The following is a 25,709-nucleotide window of genomic DNA, read 5'->3' as shown; positions in this document are numbered from 1 at the left end:
AAAGTTCTAGTTTCATAAAATCAAGAATACTTTCAAGTTTGCTAGCTCACTTCCAATCTTGTAAGGTGATCATCCAACCTCAAGAAATCTTTGTTTCTTACAGTAGGTTATCATTCTAATACAAGGTAATAATCATATTCAAACTTTGGTTCAATTTCTATAACTATAACAATCTTATTTCAAGTGATGATCTTACTTGAACTTGTTTTCGTGTCATGATTCTGCTTCAAGAACTTCGAGCCATCCAAGGATCCATTGAAGCTAGATCCATTTTTCTCTTTTCCAGTAGGTTTATCCAAGGAAATTAAGGTAGTAATGATGTTCATAACATCATTCGATTCATACATATAAAGCTATCTTATTCGAAGGTTTAAACTTGTAATCACTAGAACATAGTTTAGTTAATTCTAAACTTGTTCGCAAACAAAAGTTAATCCTTCTAACTTGACTTTTAAAATCAACTAAACACATGTTCTATATCTATATGATATGCTAACTTAATGATTTAAAACCTGGAAACACGAAAAACACCGTAAAACCGGATTTACGCCGTCGTAGTAACACCGCGGGCTGTTTTGGGTTAGTTAATTAAAAACTATGATAAACTTTGATTTAAAAGTTGTTATTCTGAGAAAATGATTTTTATTATGAACATGAAACTATATCCAAAAATTATGGTTAAACTCAAAGTGGAAGTATGTTTTCTAAAATGGTCATCTAGACGTCGTTCTTTCGACTGAAATGACTACCTTTACAAAAACGACTTGTAACTTATTTTTCCGACTATAAACCTATACTTTTTCTGTTTAGATTCATAAAATAGAGTTCAATATGAAACCATAGCAATTTGATTCACTCAAAACGGATTTAAAATGAAGAAGTTATGGGTAAAACAAGATTGGATAATTTTTCTCATTTTAGCTACGTGAAAATTGGTAACAAATCTATTCCAACCATAACTTAATCAACTTGTATTGTATATTATGTAATCTTGAGATACCATAGACACGTATACAATATTTCGACCTATCATGTCGACACATCTATATATATTTCGGAACAACCATAGACACTCTATATGTGAATGTTGGAGTTAGCTATACAGGGTTGAGGTTGATTCCAAAATATATATAGTTTGAGTTGTGATCAATACTGAGATACGTATACACTGGGTCGTGGATTGATTCAAGATAATATTTATCGATTTATTTCTGTACATCTAACTGTGGACAACTAGTTATAGGTTACTAACGAGGACAGCTGACTTAATAAACTTAAAACATCAAAATATATTAAAAGTGTTGTAAATATATTTTGAACATACTTTAATATATATGTATATATTGTTATAGGTTCGTGAATCAACAGTGGCCAAGTCTTACTTCCCGACGAAGTAAAAATCTGTGAAAGTGAGTTATAGTCCCACTTTTAAAATCTAATATTTTTGGGATGAGAATACATGCAGGTTTTATAAATGATTTACAAAATAGACACAAGTACGTGAAACTACATTCTATGGTTGAATTATCGAAATCGAATATGCCCCTTTTTATTAAGTCTGGTAATCTAAGAATTAGGGAACAGACACCCTAATTGACGCGAATCCTAAAGATAGATCTATTGGGCCTAACAAACCCCATCCAAAGTACCGGATGCTTTAGTACTTCGAAATTTATATCATATCCGAAGGGTGTCCCGGAATGATGGGGATATTCTTATATATGCATCTTGTTATTGTCGGTTACCAGGTGTTCACCATATAAATGATTTTTATCTCTATGTATGGGATGTGTATTGAAATATGAAATCTTGTGGTCTATTGTTACGATTTGATATATATAGGTTAAACCTATAACTCACCAACATTTTTGTTGACGTTTAAAGCATGTTTATTCTCAGGTGAATATTAAGAGCTTCCGCTGTTGCATACTAAAATAAGGACAAGATTTGGAGTCCATGTTTGTATGATATTGTGTAAAAACTGCATTCAAGAAACTGATTTCGATGTAACATATTTGTATTGTAAACCATTATGTAATGGTCGTGTGTAAACAGGATATTTTAGATTATCATTATTTGATAATCTACGTAAAGCTTTTTAAACCTTTATTTATGAAATAAAGGTTATGGTTTGTTTTAAAAAGGAATGCAGTCTTTGAAAAACGTCTCATATAGAGGTCAAAACCTCGCAACGAAATCAATTAATATGGAACGTTTTTAATCAATAAGAACGGGACATTTCATCTTGAATCTGTGACATCATTTCACGGATTTCAGATGGCGCTAATCGGTATGGAGCTTTTGCAACTGGAGTTGTTCCAGGAACCAACTCAATCTTATATTCGACTTCCCTTACCGGCGGCAGACCTGGTAACTCATCTGGGAACACTTCGGGAAATTCTGATACTACTGGAATATCGGCAACTGTTCTCTTTTCTTTCTTCACATCAATCACCTATGCAAGAAATGATTCACAACCCTTTGTCATCGACTTTTTCGCTTTCATCATGGTTATCAATGGAAAATTATACCCACCCCGCTCCCCTCGGGCCACAACACGGGTTCCATCGGTCGAACGAAAGGTAATCATTTTCTTATCACACTTAATATTAGCCCTAAGCGAGCTCAACCAATCCATTCCTAATACTACATCAAAGCTAGGAATAGGTAACACTAAACAAGTCACCGGGAAAGACTTCCCTTCAATTTCTATACAAACCCCAGACACATATGTTGTACGGGTGTGATCTTACCATCGGCTACTTCTACACTAACCGGCTTGGGTAACACAGTAGCTGGTAAATTCAACTTAGCACAGAAATCTAGGGACATAAAACACCTATTGGCACCACAATCAAACAATACACGAGCAGGTATTGAGTTGATTAGAAACATACCGGTGATCACTTCGTCGGTTGCCACGACATTCTCAACCGACATCTGAAAAGCTTTAGCCTCTGCTGTTGGAGGGTTCTTCCTCTTTTGCCCACTCGAGGCAGTTGACCCTCCGGCTGAAGCCGAATGCGCCCCTGACCCTGCCCCGGAACTACCACTCTTCAACGGATAACTAACCGCACGATGCCCTGGTTTGTGACAACTCCAACATACACTATTTGGATACGAACATGCTGAAGACTCATGCCCAACCACACCACACTTTAAGCATCTTCTTGTAGCCTCAGAACACTGACCACTGTGAGAAGATCGACACGTGTGACACCAATTCCCTTTACCTGATCCAGACCCAGAACTACTCTGACCACTTTTACCCTTCGATTTAAACCCGCTAGACTTCTTGGATTTAGACCCTAATTAACCAGATACTTGCCCACCTTGTTGTAGCACATTACCAAACATTCTGTTTCTGGCAGCCTGAACATCACTTTCTACCATCTTAGCCATCACAACCGCTTGAGACAGCGACGTAGCCGTTCTAACAAAAGTTCGGTACTCTGGCAAAATGATATTAACAAAATGTTGTATACGAGACGCTTCGTCTGGCACCCATTGCTGTACAAACCTCAGTTTATCCATATACTTTTCTACTACCTCATCGATCATCATTTGAGGTTTCATCTTCATTTCAAGAAACTCAGTCTTGATTCGGTTCATATCAAACGGATTACAATATTGTTCACACACCTTCCCATGAAACTGCTCCCATGTGATCATACTCACTTGTTCTTTCGGTATACTGGATATCAAAGAATTCCACCAAATCATAGCCCTACCTTTCAACAATCGACTAGCATATGTCACTTTCAGCTCGGGTTCACACTGACATGCTTCAAATACCCTTTCAATTTCTCGCAACCAATTGAGAGTTACAGTCGGATCAGTACTTCCAGAAAACTCAGAGGGTTTGCAATCACGGAATTTCTTATAAGTACATCTTTTGGGTAGTTGCATGTAAGGTTGTTGGTACGTTTGCATTTGGTATGGATTCATCATCATGGGATTTTGGTACGTAAAAGTGTTTTGCGGTGGCATATAGTATTGGTTAGGTATTTGATTCCGAAACTGGTTCTGGTGCACATTAGGTATCGTTTGAGATTGCGCAGTTGGGAATCCAGGTGGTGTATCATCATTTCCAGAATGCCTCGCTAATTCAAGCTCATTAATTTTATCTTCAGCCTCTTTTTACTTACTTTTTAACTGAAGGATGTAACTATTCTGATCATCATCTGACTCAACACCCTCTTCTGGTGCTCTGAATGTTCCGGGGTTGGATGGGCTAGTTTCGTTTCTATCAGCCATACCTGTGCTACAAAACAGCTTACACAAAAGCTTAGTGGATAACAGTTAGTTCAATCACAACTAACACACATATATCCTATATTCACTTAGCCCCCCACTCCCACAGACATGTTTGACTTGCCTCAGGGTTTGGGAACAAAATACGACTTGCTGCCAAACCATGTTCTGATACCAACTTGTAACACCGGCCATTTTTTTATTATTTTTTTTTAAAACACACTGCGGAAGACTTTATTTACAAACACATTATATGTCACGTCATTACATTAATCCGTGTAATTACGTTTAAGTTTACACAACGGTGTTACGTTATTACAAAACATTATTTATACAAAAGTCCACATCAGAGTTGGATTGTCAAACATGTCTTCTGCAACAGCACCCATCCCGACTAGCAGTACCTAAACCTGCAAAGGGAGAATATGTGGGGGATTAGCGCACCGCTAAGTGAATGGAATCTATCTAACAGATATAGCTTAAGCCCCACACACAAGCTATATACTAACAACAACACTTGCTAACTACCAACTAGCATACAATAAGAAAATACGAGGATCGGCGGCTTGTACGAGCACACGACTCCCAGCTGATCGGGCCTGAGTCTATCGATAGTCCCTGCTACTCAATTCACAATATAGTTATCCAGATGCAGGGGATGCATCATTCACACTATACTCCACAATCAGTAGCTTATGGGCCCAACCTCCCCTAGGCACGGTTGACCTCATACGGACTCTAACCTCTCTAGGCATGGTTTCGAGTCCCCAGTCTCCCTAGGCCCGACTGGTGCCATTCATACAGTGTACACATAATTCACATACAACATTAGGCAAACGATATTATTCTATCATGGCAATTCATATACTATGCATGGTAAAGGAGTCAACCACAGTAGCATGATATACTACTTAAACTCTATCCGTAGATAGACCCACTCACCAATTACCAGCAACTGCTCAGTTATTATTTCTGAGCTTCCTCCTTGTCCTTATCTCCTGAGAACAGCAAAAACCAAGTTAGAATAGTGTTCCCATCAAGTTTAGACACACTGACAGCGAATTATAGCAAATTAGTAAAAAAAAATGCGTCCGCTAAAATTTTCATGCTTAACACTTATGCACTTTCAAAATGCACTTTCAAAGTTTACATCCTGAACACCAAAATACAAACGGGCAGCATAACGGCTAGAAAAAGGCACTTTGGTAAAACATTCTGCCCTGGACACACAGTCGGTCGACTGTCTCCTCAATCGGTCGACTGACGTAGACAGTCGGTCGACTGTTGACACAACCGGTCAACTGACTCTCCCAATCGGTCGACTTATTTGGTATTTCCACAATCGGCCGAAAGTCAAACGCAGTCGGTCGGTTCACTCGCCAGTCGGTCGGTTGAACCCTCAGTCGGTCGACTGTCGACCGACAGTCGGCCGACTGTGTTCATCTTCCTCAGAAACTGAACAAAGGCTACGGACTTCACGATGAAATCCTCAAATCTCGATCTAGAGCTCGTTTTAAACACCAAAATCGACCACAACCTGTTCACTACTTGTTATAGACTCAAAACCCATAACAATTTGACCATAACAACACTTAAATCACTAGTTATGACACAAATTCAAGCTTTTTACCAAACTCACACAAAAGCATGAATTTAACAACGAATTAAACACAAAAACACATGTTACTTACCTTGATAGACTCAGTAAACGATAACAAACACGATTCTAACACCAATTTGAGCTCAAGATCAATGTTTAAGGATTAGGGTTTGGTTAGGTGGGAGGGATGAAGGTCCGGTGTTTTAGTGAATTTTCTAGAAATGGGAAGAAAATACAGCACACTAGTCACATAATTGGGTTTAATTCCCACACTGCACAACACACGGGTATTTACCAGTTATCTGATATCTTTTTCACAAGATTAGGTAACACAAACGAGGTCCAATTGAAATAAACAAACATGTTCTGGGACCCTTGTCACAAACTGGTCACAACACAATTATAATAAAACACTAATAAAATAATTAAAATAAAAGCACTTAAGACTAAGCACAAACCCTAAGGGCAAAATAGTCCACTTACAACTTGCCCGGGTTTCAGTCTGTTACACTACTTATATGGGGTCAAAAGTATTATATATACCGACCACAAAAGTCTTCAACACATATTTAATCAGAAACAACTGAACATGAGGCAGCGCAGGTGGATTGAATTGTTGAATGATTACGACTTTGAGATTCGTTACCACCCGGGGAAGGCAAATGTGGTAGCCGACGCCTTGAGCAGAAAGGACAGAGAACCCATTCGTGTAAAATCTATGAATGTAATGATTCACACTAACCTTACTACTCAAATAAAGGAGGCGCAACAAGGAGATTTAAAATAGGGAAACTTAAAGGATGAAATTTCCAAAGGATCTGAGAAACATCTTAATATTCGGGAAGACTGAACCCGGTATAGGGCTGAAAGAATTTGGGTACCAAAATTTAGAGATATGAGAGAAATGGTACTTAGAGAAGCTCATAAAACCAGGTACTCAATACATCCTGGAACGGGGAAGATGTACAAGGATCTCAAGAAACATTTTTAGTGGCCAGGTATGAAACCCGACGTTGCTAAATACGTAGGAGAATGTTTGACGTGTTCTAAGGTCAAAGCTGAGCATCAGAAACCATCAGGTCTGCTTCAACAACCCGAAATCCCAGAATGGAAATGGGAAAACATTACCATGGATTTCATCACTAAATTGCCAAGGACTGCAAGTGGTTTTGATACTATTTGGGTAATAGTTGATCGTCTCACCAAATCAGCACACTTCCTGCCAATAAGAGAAGATGACAAGATGGAGAAGTTAGCACGACTTTATTTGAAGGAAGTCATCTCCAGACATGGAATACCAATCTCTATTATCTCTGATAGGGATGACAGATTTATTTCAAGATTCTGGCAGACATTACAGCAAGCATTAGGAACTCGTCTAGACATGAGTACTGTCTATCATCCACAAACTGATGGGCAGAGCGAAAGGACGATACAAACGCTTGAAGACATGCTACGAGCATGTGTTATTGATTTCAGAAACAGTTGGGATCGACATCTACCGTTAGCAGAATTTTCCTACAACAACAGCTACCATTCAAGCATTGAGATGGCGCCGTTTGAAGCACTTTATGGTAGAAAGTGCAGGTCTCCGATTTTTTGGAGTGAAGTGGGGGATAGATAGATTACGAGTTCGGAGATAATACAAGAAACTATCGAGAAGATTATCCAAATTCAACAACGGTTGAAAACCGCCCAAAGTCGACAAAAGAGCTACGCCGACATTAAAAGAAAAGATATAGAATTTGAAATTGGATAGATGGTCATGCTTAAGGTTGCACCTTGGAAAGGCGTTGTTCGATTTGGTAAACGAGGGAAATTAAATCCAAGGTATATTGGACCATTCAAGATTATTGATCGTGTCGGACCAGTAGCTTACCGACTTGAGTTACCTCAACAACTCGCGGCTGTACATAACACTTTCCACGTCTCGAATTTGAAGAAATGTTTTGCTAAAGAAAATCTCACTATTCCGTTAGACAAAATCCAAATCAACGAAAAACTTTAATTCATCGAAGAACCCGTCGAAATAATGGATCGTGAGGTTAAAAGACTTAAACAAAACAAGATACCAATTGTTAAGGTTCGATGGAATGCTCGTAGAGGACCCGAGTTCACCTGGGAATGAGAAGATCAGATGAAGAAGAAATACCCGCACTTATTTCCAAAAGATACGACAACACCTCCAACTGCTTAAAATTTCGGGACGAAATTTATTTAACGGGTAGGTACTGTAGTGACTCGAACTTTTCCATGTTTATATATATTAAATGAAATTGATTTTTACATGATTAAGTGTTTCCAACATGTTAAGCAATCAAACTTGTTAAGACTTGATTATTTGAAATGAGTTTCATGTAGACAATTGACCACCCAAGTTGACCGGCGATTCACGAATGTTAAAACTTGTAAAAATGATATGACGATATATATATATGGATATACATATAGTTAACATGAGATTATGATAAGTAAGTATCTCCATAAGTATATTAACAATGAGTTATATACATAAAAATGAGACTACTAAGTTAGAAACTCGAAACGATATATATAACGATTATCGTTATTACAACGTCTTACTAAATACATATATTAAGATATTGTTACACTATATTTAACATGATAAAATGATAATTATATATATCATTAAGTATGTTAACAATGAACTACATATGTAAAAACAAGACTACTAACTTAAGGATTTCGAAACGAGACATATATGTAACGATTATCATTGTAACGACATTTAAATGTATATATATCATATTAAGATATATTAATATATCATACTATCATGATAAGATAATAATTTAACATCTCATTAGATATAATAAACAATGGGTTAACAACATTAAATGAGATCGTTAACTTAAAAGTTTCAAAACAACATTTACATGTGACGACTAACGATGACTTAACGACTCAGTTAAAATGTATATACATGTAGTGTATTTAGATGTATTAATATACTTTTGGAAGACTTCAAGACATATATCAAAACACTCATACTTAACGAAAATGGGTACAGTTACATTCCCATTCTTTTTTCATCAAGAATTCTAGTCGTATTCATACCCGTATTATACACAGCTTCTAGACGTACTTACTATGGGTATATACCAATAGGAACTAGCATGGGATTCCACTCTTGATTATGTCATTTATGACTAATCAATTTTAACTTCTACCATGAACTAGTCAACTAACTAGAACTCCTTTTAACCCCACTCACCACTCATCATTCACTCCATTTCACTTCCAATTCTCTTTCTAATTCTCACTCAACACACACACACACACTTATGAATGAATTTTTCCAGTAGCTAATCATCATCTTCATCAAAAATTACTTCACGAATCAAGCTATAATCATCTTAGGAAGAACACTTCAAGAACACTTCAAAAATCCTTTCAAGTTTACTAGTTTACATCCAAGCTTGCTAATCCATTCCAAGTAATCATCTAAGATCAAGAAACCTTTGTTATTTACAGTAGGTTATCTTTCTTATTCAAGGTAATAATCATATTCAAACTTTGATTCAATTTCTATAACTATAAACTATCTTAATTCGAGTAAAAATCTTACTTGAACTTGTTTTTGTGTCATGATCCTACTTCAAGAACTTTCAAGCCATCCAAGATCCTTTGAAGCTAGATCATTTCTTGTCACTTCCAGTTGGTTTACCTACTAAACTTGAGGTATTAATGATGTTCATAACATCATTCGATTCATACATATAAAACTATCTTATTCGAAGATTTAAACTTGTAATCACTAGAACATAGTTTAGTTAATTCTAAACTTGTTCGCAAATAAAGTTAATCCTTCTAACTTGACTTTTAAAATCAAATAAACACATGTTCTATATCTATATGATATGCTAACTTAATGATTTAAAACCTGGAAACACGAAAAACACCGTAAAACCGGACATACGCCGTCGTAGTAACACCGCGGGCTGTTTTGGGTTTGATAATTAAAAACTATGATAAACTTTGATTTAAAAGTTATTCTTCTGGGAAAATGTTTTTTCTTATGAACATGAAACTATATCCAATAATCATGGTTAAACTCAAAGTGAAAGTATGTTTTTCAAAATGGTCATCAAGACGTCGTTCTTTCGACTGAAATGACTACCTCTTACAAAAACGACTTGTAACTTATATTTCTGACTATAAACCTATACTTTTTCTATTTAGATTCATAAAATAGAGTTCAATATGAAACCATAGCAATTTGATTCACTCAAAACGGATTTAAAACAAAGAAGTTATAGGTAAAACAAGTTTGGATATTTTTGATTGTTGTAGCTACGGGAAATATTGTAACAATCCTATACAAATCATAACTTAACAAACTTATATTGTATTATTCATGCATTCTAATATATATTATGTAATCTTGGGATACCATAGACACGTATACAATGTTTTGACATATCATATCGACCCATCTATATAATATATTTTGGAACAACCATAGACACTCTATATGCAGTAATGTTGGAGTTAGCTATACAGGGTTGAGGTTGATTCCAAAATAATATATATAGTTTGAGTTGTGATCTAGCCTGAGGCTTGTATACACTAGGTCGTGGATTGATCCAAGATAATTTATATTTATTTATTTCTGTACATCTAACTGTGGACAACTAGCTGTAGGTTACTAACGAGGACTGATGACTTAACAAATTCAAATCATTAAAATGTAATAAAAATGTTGTAAATATATTTTAATCATACTTTGATATATATGTACATATTTGTATAGGTTCGTGAATCGACCAGTGGCCAAGTCTTACTTCCCGACGAAGTAAAAATCTGTGAAAGTGAGTTATAGTCCCACTTTTAAAATCTAATATTTTGGGATGAGAATACATGCAGTTTTATAAATGTTTTACGAAATAGACACAAGTAAATGAAACTACATTATATGGGTGAATGATCGAAGCCGAATATGCCCCTTTTGCTTGGTAACCTAAGAATTAGTAAACCGATCTACTAATTGACGCGAATCCTAAAGATAGATATATTGGGCCTAACGAACCCCATCCAAAGTACCGGATGCTTTAGTACTTCGATGTTGTTTTTATCATATCCGAAGGATTTCCCGGAATGATAGGGGATATTCTTATATGCATCTTGTTAATGTTGGTTACCAGGTGTTCACCATATGAATGATTTTTATCTCTATGTATGGGATGTATATTGAAATATGAAATCTTGTGGTCTATTATTATGATTTGATAATGTATAGGTTAAACCTATAACTCACCAACATTTTTGTTGACGTTTTAAGCATGTTTATTCTCAGGTGATTATTAAGAGCTTCCACTGTTGCATACTAAAATAAAGACAAGATTTGGAGTCCATGCTTGTATGATATTATGTAAAAACTGCATTCAAGAAACTTATTTTTGATGTAATATATTCTTATTGTAAACCATTATGTAATGGTCGCGTGTAAATGGTATGTTTTAGATTATCATTATTTGATAATCTACGTAATGCTTTTTAAACCTTTATAGATAAAATAAAGGTTATGGTTGTTTTAAAAATGAATGCAGTCTTTGAAAAACGTTTCATATAGAGGTCAAAACCTCGTGACGAAATCAATTAATATGGAACGTTTATAATCAATATGAACGGGAATTTCAGTTAGCCGCCATGAATTATTGAATTACTATTGCTTTCACGGACTGGATTTCGTGTTCAATTGCTAAACAGCTCTCAAATAAAAGTTTTCCAATAAATCCCAAATTTTTACAATAATTATTTTTATTTATTTCAGTCATTATGGTATAAAATTCGATCATTAATTTATTAAATAAAAATTATATCAATTGTCTCGTTCGATTCTGGGTAAAATATAAAAAGTGTTAAATTTTAACAACTAGATCCTAAATACATTTTTAGTAAGCCTAAAATTTATAGAACTCATTTTCGGAACACCGTTTATTTTAAAATCATATAAGTTCGAATTAAACTTCTCTAAATAATAATCGAAACGTCTAACGAGTATTACAATCATTTAATATTTATTTTTAATATACTTTATTTATATATAGATTCATTTTAAAATACAACTTCATTATATCTTATTTTATATTATTTTACAAACTTAATTAAAGAATGTAATATTTTAAATTATACTTCAAATATATACATCTCTATACATATAAAGTATATATGTATCTATTTACAAATAGTTGTTCGTGAATCGTCGGAGATAGTCGAAGTCAATTCAAAATTTTTGAGACTCAATAATACAGACTTTGCTTATCGTGTCGGAAACATATAAAGATCAAGTTTAAATTTGGTCGGAAATTTCTGGGTCGTCACAGTTGCTATTTCCCCTGGGCATTTTAGCAAAATAAAATAGGTAATACATGTTAACTATATTAAAGTTTGTCAACTTTGATAAAGAATACTCCATATTACTTTACAACATATTAATGTATATGCTAGTGGAACAAAAAAATTGATGTTTATGGCCGACCAAGTTTGCTTTTAAGGGACGTTTTACATTTTTTAAAATATGATCATGATATTGAACTTTCATGATGGTTGATTATGAAATTAAATAATGATAAAGATATTTAGGATAGGGACGTTCCTTTTTCTTTATTTTATGAGATAATCATGATGATATTCGATTAAGAAATGATGTAGATGATCACATGAAGATGATCATGACAATTCTTGATGACGATGAGTAGAGATGATTAAGATGATAGTGATGTAGATTGATGATGAAGTGGTTATGATGATGCGTATAATGAGTTATGATGATGATTTTGTGTTAATATTAGGAGGATGGTGATGATGGATATTAGGATATTGATGAGTATGGTTCGGTTAGATGAAATGAATAAAGATGATAATGATCACGAGATAATATTAATGATGATGATCAAAACTTAGTAATGATTATGATATGATTAAGATATGATTATGATAATTGAATTCGGTTTATGTAAGAGATGATGATGAAAGATTGTTGGAGAAAAAGGAAACAGAAAATAAAGGGGTTAAAATAAATTAGGCATCACTTAACTCAGAAAAGCACAAGCAGAGGATTGGTCTGAGGTGTTTGTGGTTAAGCGAGAAGTCTCGGGTTCGAGCTCGGGCAGTGTCATTTTATTTTTAGGAGCTTGTTTTCTTCAAAGGTTATATTATTATTATTATTATTATTATTATTATTATTATTGTTATTATTATTATTATTATTATTATTATTATTATTATTATTATTATTATTATTATTATAAGTATAATTATTATTGTTATTATCAATATAAGTATCATTTTTAGAATTATTATTATTATTAGTATTAACAATATTTTTATTATTATTTTTAACATTATTATTAATATTATCATTAATATCATTTTTATAATTATTATTATCATTATTATTATTACTATTATTAACATTATTATATTTTAACAAGTATTATTATTAACTATTATTAGTATTAAGATTTTTTTATCAAAATTAGTATTTTTATTGTAAAAATAATACAACCTTTTTATCTTATTATTATTACTATCATTATTAAAAATTTTATATATTTTAGTATTATTATCATCTTTATTATCAATACTAACATTATTATTAGTATTACCATTATTATTATAAGTACTGTTATTATTAATACTAATCCTATAATTAATATTATAACAAATAAATATTAATTTTATAAAAATATATTTAATACATATAACATAACTATATAATATTTTTAAAAGTATATATATAAAATAAATATACTTAGTTAATTAATAAAACCTATAAAATATTAAATATAACAATTATATCACTAATAATGATATATAAATTTGTTCGAATACAATTATATGTGTTAATATAGATATAAATGATATAGGTTCGTGAATCCGAGGCCAACCCTGCATTGTTCAGTTCCGTCGTATGCATATTTTTACTACAAAATATCGTATTGTGAGTTTCATTACTCCCTTTTTAAATGCTTTTGCAATATATATTTTTGGGACTGAGAATACATGCGCTTTTATAAATGTTTGACGAAATAGACATAAGTAATCGAAACTACATTATATGGTTAAATGATCGAAATCGAATATGCCCCTTTTAGTCTGGTAATCTAAGAATTAGGGAACATACACCCTAATTGACGCGAATTCTAAAGATAGATCTATCGAGCCCAACGAGCCCCATCCAAAGTACCGGATGTTTTAGTACTTCAAATTTATCATGTCCGAAGGGAGTCCCAGAATGATGGGGATATTCTATATGCATCTTGTGAACGTAGATTACCAGGTGTTCAATCAATATGAATGATTTTTATCTCTATGCAGTGCGAAATGCCTGATATGAGTTGATGTTTATGAGAAATGGAAATATGAAAATCTTGTGATCTATTAAAATAATGGAAATGATTGTTTATGATAAACTAATGAACTCACTAACCTTTTGGTTGATACTTTTAAGCATGTTTATTCTCAGGTATTAAAGAAATATTCCGCTGTGTATTTGCTCATTTTAGAGATATTACTTGGAGTCATTCATGGCATATTTCAAAAGATGTTGCATTCAAGTCGTTGAGTTCAATAGAGATCATTATTAAGTAAATGACAGATTAGGTCATTTATAGTTTGGATATTATGAAATGGTATGCATGCCTGTCAACTTTCGATGAAATGAAAGTTTGTCTTTTAAAATGAATGCAATGTTTGTAAAATGTATCATATAGAGGTCAGTACCTCGCAATGAAATCAATTGATATGAATCGTTTATAATCGATATGAACGGGTCGTTAAATTAGCTCACTTTGTATATTCAAAACAGGTGGGTATAGTTGGAGCATCTGTTGATAAGCAAATGAAAAGAACCAAGATTAAAGAGGACATTTGGACACCTGTTTCGAATGAAGAATTTACATTTCCATTAGTAGTTCCTTAATTATACTTACAATTGAAGTACATGATTAAAACATAACTGAAGGAGATGATTTTGTTAGACAAAGTGTTCACCCTGTTTCAGAGTTGAGGCCAGGAATACGCGCAGTCCCACTCTGTAAGACCATGTTTAGCCAAAGGTCACCAGCTCCGGTGACAGTGAGGTGTTAGATGGTGCCGTCTGACGTCGCTAACTCGGCGTCACCGGTGACGATTTGCAAGCATTAGTCAGGTGAGCAACGGAGGAAGAATCGGCGTTTAATATATTTATTTTATTAATTTATCTTTTTTCCACCCAACTTCCAATCATATTTTACCACATCACTCAAAACCTTTTCACTCACTTAAATTTAACAATCACTACTATTTACTTCGTTCCATGACATTGACACGTTGCAGTCAGAAAATCACTTTTTCTTCAAAAAGCGCATCATCTGACTCCACGTCACCGTCAACTTTAGGTGTGAAAAAGTTTTGGGTGATGTGCTAAATATGATTGAATGTTGAGTGGGTAAAAAATAAAGTAATAATACATATAAATATGTGTTAAATTCTTATTGGTTGAAATCAATTCTAACGCCAACAAACATTCCGCCATGCTAGCGACTAACGCCAAAAATTCATCACCCGTAACGTCGGGTTAAATGGCATTACGACGTCACCTAATGCCAACACATATGTTACGTTTGATTTAAAGACGTTACGCACCACACCCAACCAGTGGCGATTCTAGGATGAGTTCGATTCTAGGATTTAAACTCAAGGGGTCCCAATTTTTTTTCCAATACTAATTATATTTGAATACTATTTTAGTTTTTTTTTCGAACGGCTAAAAATTTTATTAGAAACTAGCAGAACACTAGAAATGAAATCAAAAAGTTACAACAATTACAAAATACAAAACAGCAACAAAAATACATGGATTACAAGGAAAGCAAAGGAGATTGCAACCATAGGTTCCAATTACAATTCTTCTTGTAATATCTCGAAAATATCCAGTTGAAGCTTGTCGCCACAATATTATCAATCACATGGCATTTTCGAAAGCTTTTATCTTTAAAAATGACACTGTTGCGCAATCTTCAAATACTTCAAAGTGATGCATAGATGATGGTAGTCACAATGAGTCGTTTATGTTGATGAATGGGAACTCCGTCAACCCATGCCCACATTTCTGCCATAGACGTCCATGAAGGAATATCTATACTTGACCACTGAGCAATTTTTGACCAAATTTGCTGACTAGTGAGACAATTAAAGAAAAGATGGTTAGCATCTTCAATAGGATTGGTACATAAGCTACACCCAGTTTCTTCCAGATCGATGTTACGTGCTAAAAGATTCACCTTAGTTGCAAGACGATCTAACTTTAAGCGCCATATAAAAATGTTTACCTTGATGGGAACTTGTTTACACCATGATGTAGCATGAACAAAGAGAGCTGAATCTTGCAAGTCTATTAACTTACGGGCTCTGGACACTGAATATGGGCCACCATTCTAAGTCCAACAATCGGACTCCGTGGATAACGAGACAGAATCGAGCAGAGAGTTGAGCTCCTGCAGGTTTTCAACTTCGACTCCATACTGTGGTTCTCTTCGCCAATTGAAAACCCAAGCATTATTAATAAATCTTGATGCAACCACACTCTGATTGTTGGAGTCTAATGATAAGAGACGAGGGAAACGAGAAGCAAGTGGAACTCCGTTAAACCAAGGGTTGAACCAAAATTTTGCATCATAACCATTACCCATATGAAGACGAAGAAGAGATGCATCGATCGAATAATGGGAATGTAAATTGTCAACCATTTTAGAGATCACTGTCCAGATTCCAGATGCATTTGAACCACATGGAATGCTTGATCCTAGGATCAGACCATGAATGGCAGTTAATAATATGACCCAACTTGCATTTTTGTTAATAACAAACCTCCATCTCCACTTGTATAACATAGCCAAATTTAGAGAATTTAGACTAGGCACACTTAAACCACCTTGATCCAACGAGTTTAGAATTAGCCTCCAATTAACCCAATGGATTTTACGAGAGTTATCTTTTTCTCCCCAAAAGAAGGAAGCTCTCATCGACTCTAGCTTATTAATGACTTTTTTCGGGGCTCGAAACAAAGACATATAATATGTACCAACTGAACCAAGCACTGATTTGATGAGTGTAAGTCTTCCACCCATGGAGATAAGATTAGATTTCCAAGATGCTAGTCTCTTTTGAGCCTTTTCAATAATCGGATCCCAAATGTCAATTTTGTGCATATTACGACCTACCGGAAATCCCAAGTGAATGAAAGGTATCGATGAAGCTTGGCAGCCGATGGCATTTGCTGCATTTGTAACAAGGATGGGAGTTACACCAATACCATAAAGTATCGACTTAAAACTATAAATTCGAAAAACTACAAATTTGAATACTATTTTAGTGATTGTTTACCTTTATAAAACTACAAATTCGAAAAACTTATGTGATCCGGATAGTTAAATTTAGTGGTGTCCTATACAATTCAAAAGGAAATACTATAGATTCGATAAATATATGGGGTCATGTAGTTAAATTTAGTGGTGTCCTACAGAATTTAAAGAGTATTTTCTACGTAAAAATTTTAAAGTAGCGGTGTCCCGTGACCCCACGGACTAATACATAAACTCGCCCCTGCACCCAACGCCGCATTAGGTGTGGTCTTAAAAATGGTCTAACTGTAAGGGAGTCCAATACACATCTGCAAGGTTACTCATGATAAAAAAAAATATGTACTATTGATCTTGTTTCTAATTTATATATGCACTAAGATTAGTTCATTATACATTTTTGGAGTGAGTTTGGCATGCTCATCATGCCTATACTTACCATCAATGTTGAAATCAAACCTCTGTGTAAGATGTTCTTAATAGAAATATCATTCATTTTTGTGCAATCAAAACATTTCAAATGTTGATAATCATATGAGTCCTTATATTAGCAACACATATTTTATGGTCTATACCTTTTTTATCAATATGGTTTATACCTATTTATTTATATCCATCTTTTCTGTCTTATATTCTTCTTACATGTGTTTCATGTGTATGCAGAATACTTCCTAGGATAGATATAGAAGCAAAAGAACAGAATCTAGTATATTAGCTGGCAAAAATAGGATCAATTCTCACTTACAAAATGGGCAATATTTTATGAAGTTAGAATATATAAAGTTTTGTACCTATTTGATACGCATTCTATTTTATTGGTGGAGGCAATATCTTTCATATCTTTTGTATTCCACAACTAGATTCATTCATGTTTGCTTGTATCCTACCTATAGCCATAAATTGGATCAGTAATACTTTTTGTGTTCTTTGTTATCAGTTTTGTAGATAATGCAATCTTTTGAAGTGTTTGGTTGTTTCATGAGACAATTCAGGGGAAAAAAAGATGAACTTCCACAAGATATTAAACAAGTGCTTCAGAATTACTCAAATAATGGTATAATGAACGTTAACAATCTTCGTAATTTCCTAATACAAGTCCAAGGACAACCTGATGCAGATGCGAATTCCATATTCGAAAACGCAAAGCCTCACAATCAACAGAAAGGATTGCATCTTTTGCAGTTTCTATTTAGTGACCTCAATCATCCTTTAAGTGTAATATTCTTTTAATAACTTTTATTAATTGTTAGTATTACACTATACTTTTAGTGTTAAAACCTTGATCCCGTTATTGTTAGTCTTTGCTTAATTATTTATCACTAAATTGTTGATTATTTTTTTTTTTTTTTTTTTTTTTATTTTTTTTAATTTTTTTTGTTCAGGCGGTTGTTGATGACATGGAATCTCCAATTTCTCATTATTATATGTATACCAGCCACAATACTTACTTAGCGGGTAACCAGTTTACGAGTGAGAGCAGTGTTAAACCTATTATAAGGGCCCTACAGAAAGGTGTAAGAGGCATTGAACTCGATCTATGGCCAAATTCGACTAATACTGATATTAATGTTTGCCATGGAAGGTATTCAGTCTATTATTTTCTTCTATATGACCTTCAATAGGAGTTGACAAATCTTGACCCATTACTTATGAAGAAGTTTTGTTTGAACTTTAATGGTTGTTCGATAAAGAAAGTAATTTAAGAAATCAAAAACTTTATGAAAATATTTGTTACCGGTTGAACAAAATTTAACTTTTTATACATGTTACCCAATTTGTACCCTTTAAGGGTTGTTAATTTTATTTGCAAGTCATCTTTGAAATATTGTCTTACTATGCCTAGTAATTTTGTTTCTTTTATCATTCAAAGGACTCTGACATCATCTGTAAAGCTGAGGAAATGTTTGAAAGTTATCAAGGATTATGCATTTCATGCTTCCGAATATCCAGTCGTTATCACTTTTGAGGATCATCTCAACAAAAAACTGCGGGACGAAGTGGCTCGTGTGTGTAACGTTTTTTGTTTTTATGTTTCTAAATGACCAAACCGTTACTGAAAACATAGTCTTTTTGTAGATGGTTAAACGGATATTTGGGGATATGCTGTATCAAACAACAAACGATTTTACCGAGCTCCTTTCGCCTGCAAATTTAAAGAAAATGATCCTAATTTCTACAAAACCACCAAACGAGTCGTTGGAAGCAGAGAGTGTGAATGATAAGAGAACTACTAATGTATTTTGATTTTTAGCTATTACTATTTTTAAGGTTTGGCGGGACCTTGGAGGGAAGAGTCGGTCGAATCGGGGGCGAGTCTAACGTTGACCAACGTTGACTTTCAGTAATAAACAAATTAAACATATATTCCGTATTTATACACATAAATATATATCAAACATAAAACATAAATATTTCAAATAGAGATCTATGGCAGAAAATCTAATTTAAAAAAAAAAAAACATACTACCTATTCCAATTTTATAGTCCAGTATTCCTTTTTGGGATGTCTCAAATTAATTGTCCATTTCTATAAATGGAAAAGAATAATGTGATGAAGTTCTTTTATGCCCCTACTTTATACATGTAGGACAAAAGGATGAATAAAAAGTAAGGGTAAGATTGGACAATTAACAAAAAAGTACACGCGTCAGTCATATTTTCTTAAACTATGTGCTTTTTGTCTAGGGACAATAGATTTGGGAGGGAGTAGCACCTTTTTTTTTTTTTACCTAAGTTTGAATTTGACTGACCCAGAACCGACTCGGCCGACTCGCCCCAATTTGACTTACTTTGACCCGAGTTTTAAGCCTTGACAGACTTTAAGGCGTTTTTGGAAGAGTCTGGACGGGCTAGTCCCTAAACCAACGTGTCGGCTGACTCGGCTGACTTTTACAACATTGACTATTTTTATACAGTTGGCTTGATTGGTCTGTCTTATTTTGCAGCAGAATATAGTGTTTTCCACAGTTTCCGGTTGCTTAGAAACTAAAAATGGTTCAGATGAAGACAGTAAGAACGAGGAGAAAGATGAGCAAGGTGAAGTCCCCAAGTACAAGGATTTGATTTCTATTCATGCTGCGAAAAATAAAGGAGATGTTCGTGAATCTCTGCATGTGGACCCCAATAAAGTCACACGTCTCAGTTTAAGTGAACAAGAACTTTTAGAAGCTTGCGTAGAACATGGAGAACAAATTGTGAGGTACATGGATAACAAGTTTCGATCTTGAAGCCATTTAAGGTTGATATTCGAATCCTTAGAGTTGATTGATATCTTATACCTGATCATCACCCCAGATTCACACAGAGGAATATATTGAGGGTGTACCCTAAGGGAACGCGTGTTAATTCGTCTAATTACAACCCATTTGATGGTTGGAACCATGGAGCACAAATGGTTGCATTCAATATGCAAGTAAGTAAATAAATTTTCTCATGCTTATTCAACAGTTAAGAAAACAAGTTCTTTTAAACACTTGCAGGGATATGAAAAGAACCTTTGGTTAATGCAAGGACTATTCAGAGCAAACAAAGGTCGTGGTTATGTTAAGAAACCGAAGTTTTTATGTCAGGGTGATGTGTCATTTAGTCCTAATAAAGTTTCGAAAATTTTAAAGGTTGATTAGAAATCTTTAATCTCTTCAACTAAAACGAATTCAGGTTGACAATATATTTATTATCTCAATTGTGTTTGTGTCGTCAACAGGTTAAAGTGTACATGGGAGAAGGATGGCATAAGGAGTTTCATCATGCTCATTTCGATTACTGTTCCCCACCCGACTTCTATGCAAAAGTGAGTAAAATGTTCTTCTATACGCAGTTATTGGAAGACTAAATTATGCATATAGTCCCTCTGGTTTACTTAAATTTTCACGTGTAGTCTCTAAACTTTTTTTGTATTAGTAGTACGGAGTACTTTGAATTGTAATATTTTGTGTGGTTCGTCCCTCCGCCTGACGACCGTTAAATAATTCCGGTCATCCTTTCAATGGACTACCAATTCCAAGGACTATTCACGTAAATTTCAATTCAAAGGGCTACCAATGCAAAAAAAAAAAGATCCAGGACTACGCGTGAAAATTTAGGTAAACCACAAGGACTACCTGCGTAATTTGTCTTGTTAGAAATGCTATTCTATAATTGTAGGTGGGAATAGCGGGATACAAGGATGATAAAACTCAGAGAATGTATAAAACTAAGTGGATTGAGGATGATTGGTGGCCTGTTTGGGACCAGGAGTTTGAGTTTCCTATAAGAGTCCCGGAACTTGCATTGTTAAGGATCAAGGTTAAAGATAAGGACAATACTAAGAAAAATGAGTTTGGAGGCCAAACTTGCCTACCCGTTTCTGAGTTGAGAACCGGCATTAGATGTGTCCCATTGTACAACAAAAAAGGCGAAATGTACAAGTTTATAAAGCTTCTCATGCGTTTCGACTTCATAATTCCCAACTCTTAGTTTATTTGCCACTTGTTAAAACCAAATATTACATATAGAATTGTGGTATTTGGATATATATTATTGTACATTATAGTATATACTTTCATTACAATGTTGTAGTAGTACTTAAAAGTCATGTAATTTAGAGTTTGGTAATTCAAATCTGATATGGTTAATAATATTTAAAGATGCATCAACAAGAGAATGTTAGAACTTTACTCACTTTTGAATGCAGTAAAAAGTTATCATGTGATGGTAAATAATTCAAGAATTAGTTGATCAAGAATTAAAATTGTTATCATGTGATGGTAAATAATTCAAGAATTAGTTGATCAAGAATTTGCAACACCAAACTCATACCAATCTCTTCAAAATCTTCACCTTTCCATTTTTCTCTTTGCAATTTACTTGAATCCAACACATCTTTTTCTGCAATTTTGCAAATTTCATCCCAAATTTCTTTATAATTTCCTAAACCATTTTTTTTCGTTCTAACATAACTCTTACTGTTATCGCTTAATTCAACATCATCATCATCATCAACTGAATTGCAGCTAATTCTTGTAGATGAAGATGAAGATTCCGCATTCTTGTCAAGATTCTCTCTCTGTCTCCTTCTAGAATTTGAATTTTGCGACTTCGAACATTCTTTTACTGTAAAAAGTTTCATACCCATATCATTAAACATCACCAAGACTATAAATCATAAATCATACAAGTAAAAAAGAAATAATTTTTTTTTTTTTTAAATCAGACCTGAATGTGAAGAAGCTTCTTGATGATCTGGAAATTCAAGAACAGAAACAGGGCTTGAATTTTCCGAATCGGACTCTGCATCAGACAATTTCCTTAAAATCTTATTGAAATCCGACTTCAAATCGAACAATTTACAAACCTCAACATCTTGCTCTTGACCTTCACAAACGATAATTTCGCGATTCTTATCATTCTTTGTTTTCTCCTTCAATTTAATCATACTCTTCGAATAATTCAAACTCAATTCCTTATCTTTACCACCTCCTTCAAAGCTAAGTATAATAAATTTGTCGTTTTCGAGCTCCACAAAGCTTGGTGCTTTATGAACACAACCACCCTTTTTCTCCAACTTCAATTCATCAGCTGGCATAGAATCTAACCCCATAAGTTTAGCCACAATTCCAGGATTACCCTTGAGCTTATTATCATTATCATCACAATTAATCTCATCACCAAATTCATTACTTTTATGAACATTTTGATCAAGAGGGAGTGTAGGAAGGCTGTGCAAACCCAACACTCGGCGTAAAAGTGTCAGGATACACCCAATTGTGGCGTAACTACAACGATGGGTTTCAGATGTTGAAGAAGAAGATGATGAAGAAGGTGAATGAAGAAATTTCATGGTGAAAGGTTGGGAATATGTTGAAGTAAGAGTTTATGTTAAAAAAAAAAAGATTTGAAATTTGTGAAGTGATATAAAGAAAAGATGAAAAGGATAATGAATTGGGATTGAGATTTTAGGTTTGAAATGAGAAAACGATAAAGTGGTGAGAACAGGGGAAAGGGGTTGGTGGCGGGATATGTATTTGAATGTTGGAAGAATGTTTGTACGGTCACCTAACAAAACAGACTGCCACGTGCTTCCCACGCGCGTTTGAATGTTTTTTTTTTTTTTTTCCCCACGCGCGTTTGAATGTTTATTAAACTGGTAAATATTCCTCATGTTTATCGTACAAAATACTTTCAAGTTGTTTCGGATGATAAAAGTGATAAATGTATGTGCTGTACATAGCGAAGATTAAGGGATTGCAACCCGTTTTTCTACAGTAAATTACTCCGTATTTGATAAATGAATTTTTGTTAAGGAGTAACATACATGTTAAGAAGCATTATTTTTATGTTATCCTTATTTTGATAAAAAAAAAAAATGTCAAGAAGAAGGTTAAATTTTTTATTTAAAAACTAAGGAAAATTAAAGTTTCATGTTTATTAATTGAATTTTAAATTATTTAAGGAAACAATCACTTTAATAAATATTGTTATCATGAAAGTTTATACCTCAATCACTTTTCAAAATTTTACTCCGTATCACGTTATACTTGGCTATGTTTGACGACGAGCTTATTAGAGCTATTTGAAACTTTTATCTTTTAATTTTTATGAAAAAAACTCCTATTTAAAAAAAATATGTTTTATTAGAGGAACTTAAAGCTTTTAGACAGAAGAAATAGTTAAAAGCTACTTGAAATATCGTTTAACTTTTAGCTTCTAGCTTTTTGTTAATTAGTCTCTATTTAACATATTCAACTACTCTGATAATTACTAAAATATATTTAAAAAGCTAAAAGTTACCAGCTATCAGTTAAATTTTACCAGCTACCAGCTAAAAGCTACAAGTTAATTTTGCCAAACATATCCTTAAGGGCACATGTAATTTATAAGATTTGGGTGTGAATTTTTTTTTTTTTCAAAATACACTCAAATTTTATATGAACATCACTAAGTTAATAGACGGGATCTCATATATTTTTACCGTTTAATGACCGGTTTGTCGATTTTAAAACTGATGACGTAGGGTTTAGCCCAATTAGGGTCTACACAATTAACTTGGGCCCCAAGTCAATTAACCCTAATTCCCATATATAAATATGGGGCAAAACCTACATCAAGTTCACAATCTCCCAATCGCATACAACTCTTACTCTCTCAATGAAAGCACCATCTCATACGATCATTCGATCACACCGCAACGCCGCCGCCGCAAGTCCGCAACGCACACGGCAGTTATCGCCGGATCTTCTCCACGATCGTCTTCACGATCGCAACTCTAGGGTTTTTACCTACGGGTCTTGTAGGGTTTTTTCTCCCTTTGCCGTCGATAGGGTCCGACTATCGACCGGCGGGCAATTCGTTGGCCACCCTCCCGAGATCATCATCTCGGGTACGGGTTATTCACGGTAACCGGACCAGAGATCAACGACGTTGACGCCTAAAAAAAACCCTTTCGCATTGCTGTTCGTGTGTAGGTTTTCCCTTGGAAAAAATATGCATGAACATTTGGCGCCATCCGTGGGACACGATGCATTATGTCTCGTGTTTCTACCGTCTATCGTTCGGTTTGAGAAGGTTTGTCTTTTCTTATTGAGCTTTTAATTCGTTATATGCGGTTTAAGTACATGAATATTTAGCACAGATGTTCGCGCGCTTGCGCAACTGTCCACGCGCTTTTGTCCAGGTTACGCACACTTTGCGCACAGTTGTCCGCGACTTTAGACGCAATTTTCATGCGGTTTTACGCATGGTAGTTCACGTGGTTTCCCTGCGCACTCTGCATGCGGTTCTTTGCGCATCTGTTCGCTGGTTTACGCACAGTTGTTTGCGCAAGCTCATGTGAACTTATTTTCCGCAGCATAATGAGAAGTTCGATACGATACTTGACAAAAATATCATACCGAACTTGGGGGACTTGATGACGTAGGGTTTAGCCCAATTAGGGTCTACACAATTAACTTGGGCCCCAAGTCAATTAACCCTAATTCCCATCTATAAATATGGGGCAAAACCTACATCAAGTTCACAATCTCCCAATCGCATACAACTCTTACTCTCTCAATGAAAGCACCACCTCATACGATCATTCGATCACACCGCAACGCCGCCACCGCAAGTCCGCAACGCACACGGCAGTTATCGCCGGATCTTCTCCACGATCGTCTTCACGATCGCAACTCTAGGGTTTTTACCTACGGGTCTTGTAGGGTTTTTTCTCCCTTTGCCGTCGATAGGGTCCGACTATCGACCGGCGGGCAATTCGTTGGCCACCCTCCCGAGATCATCATCTCGGGTACGGGTTATTCACGGTAACTGGACTGGAGATCAACGACGTTGATGCCTAAAAAAAACCCTTTCGCATTGCTGTTCGTGTGTAGGTTTTCCCTTGGAAAAAATATGCATGAACAAAAACTTTAGTCGCAGTTAAAACCTAATGTAAAAAAAAAAAAAAACTTAATTTAAAGCGTAAAGTAAAAGATAATAATGAAATTGCGATAAATAAAAGTGCGTAAAGTAAATGA

The 25,709-nt window shown here is 34.4% G+C and overlaps 1 protein-coding gene across 1 annotated transcript; it reads left to right on the top strand.

Moving 5' to 3' along the window:
- Window positions 1-18,168: 18,168 nt before the first annotated feature.
- Window positions 18,169-21,771, top strand: LOC139876136 (phosphoinositide phospholipase C 2-like). Its single transcript, XM_071863442.1, has 9 exons — window positions 18,169-18,435; window positions 18,603-18,802; window positions 19,091-19,226; window positions 19,297-19,455; window positions 20,169-20,419; window positions 20,515-20,632; window positions 20,700-20,834; window positions 20,924-21,010; window positions 21,364-21,771. Exons 1-9 carry the CDS (start codon window positions 18,169-18,171, stop codon window positions 21,673-21,675), a joined length of 1,665 nt encoding a protein of 554 aa, XP_071719543.1. The 3' UTR covers window positions 21,676-21,771.
- The last annotated feature ends 3,938 nt before the right edge of the window (window positions 21,772-25,709 follow it).

This window comes from Rutidosis leptorrhynchoides, chromosome 1, assembly GCF_046630445.1.
Source record: "Rutidosis leptorrhynchoides isolate AG116_Rl617_1_P2 chromosome 1, CSIRO_AGI_Rlap_v1, whole genome shotgun sequence".
Taxonomy (NCBI): Eukaryota; Viridiplantae; Streptophyta; class Magnoliopsida; order Asterales; family Asteraceae; genus Rutidosis; species Rutidosis leptorrhynchoides.
This window is presented reverse-complemented; position numbering and strand designations above follow the sequence as displayed.

Excerpts from the sequence above, each read along its gene's own strand:
- LOC139876136 (XM_071863442.1), top strand. The coding sequence starts at position 18,169 with ATGCAATCTTTTGAAGTGTTTGGTTGTTTCATGAGACAATTCAGGGGA. Across the intron at positions 20,835-20,923 it reads AAGTTTCGAAAATTTTAAAG|GTTAAAGTGTACATGGGAGA; the intron begins GTTGATTAGAAA and ends TGTCGTCAACAG. Across the intron at positions 21,011-21,363 it reads CACCCGACTTCTATGCAAAA|GTGGGAATAGCGGGATACAA; the intron begins GTGAGTAAAATG and ends CTATAATTGTAG.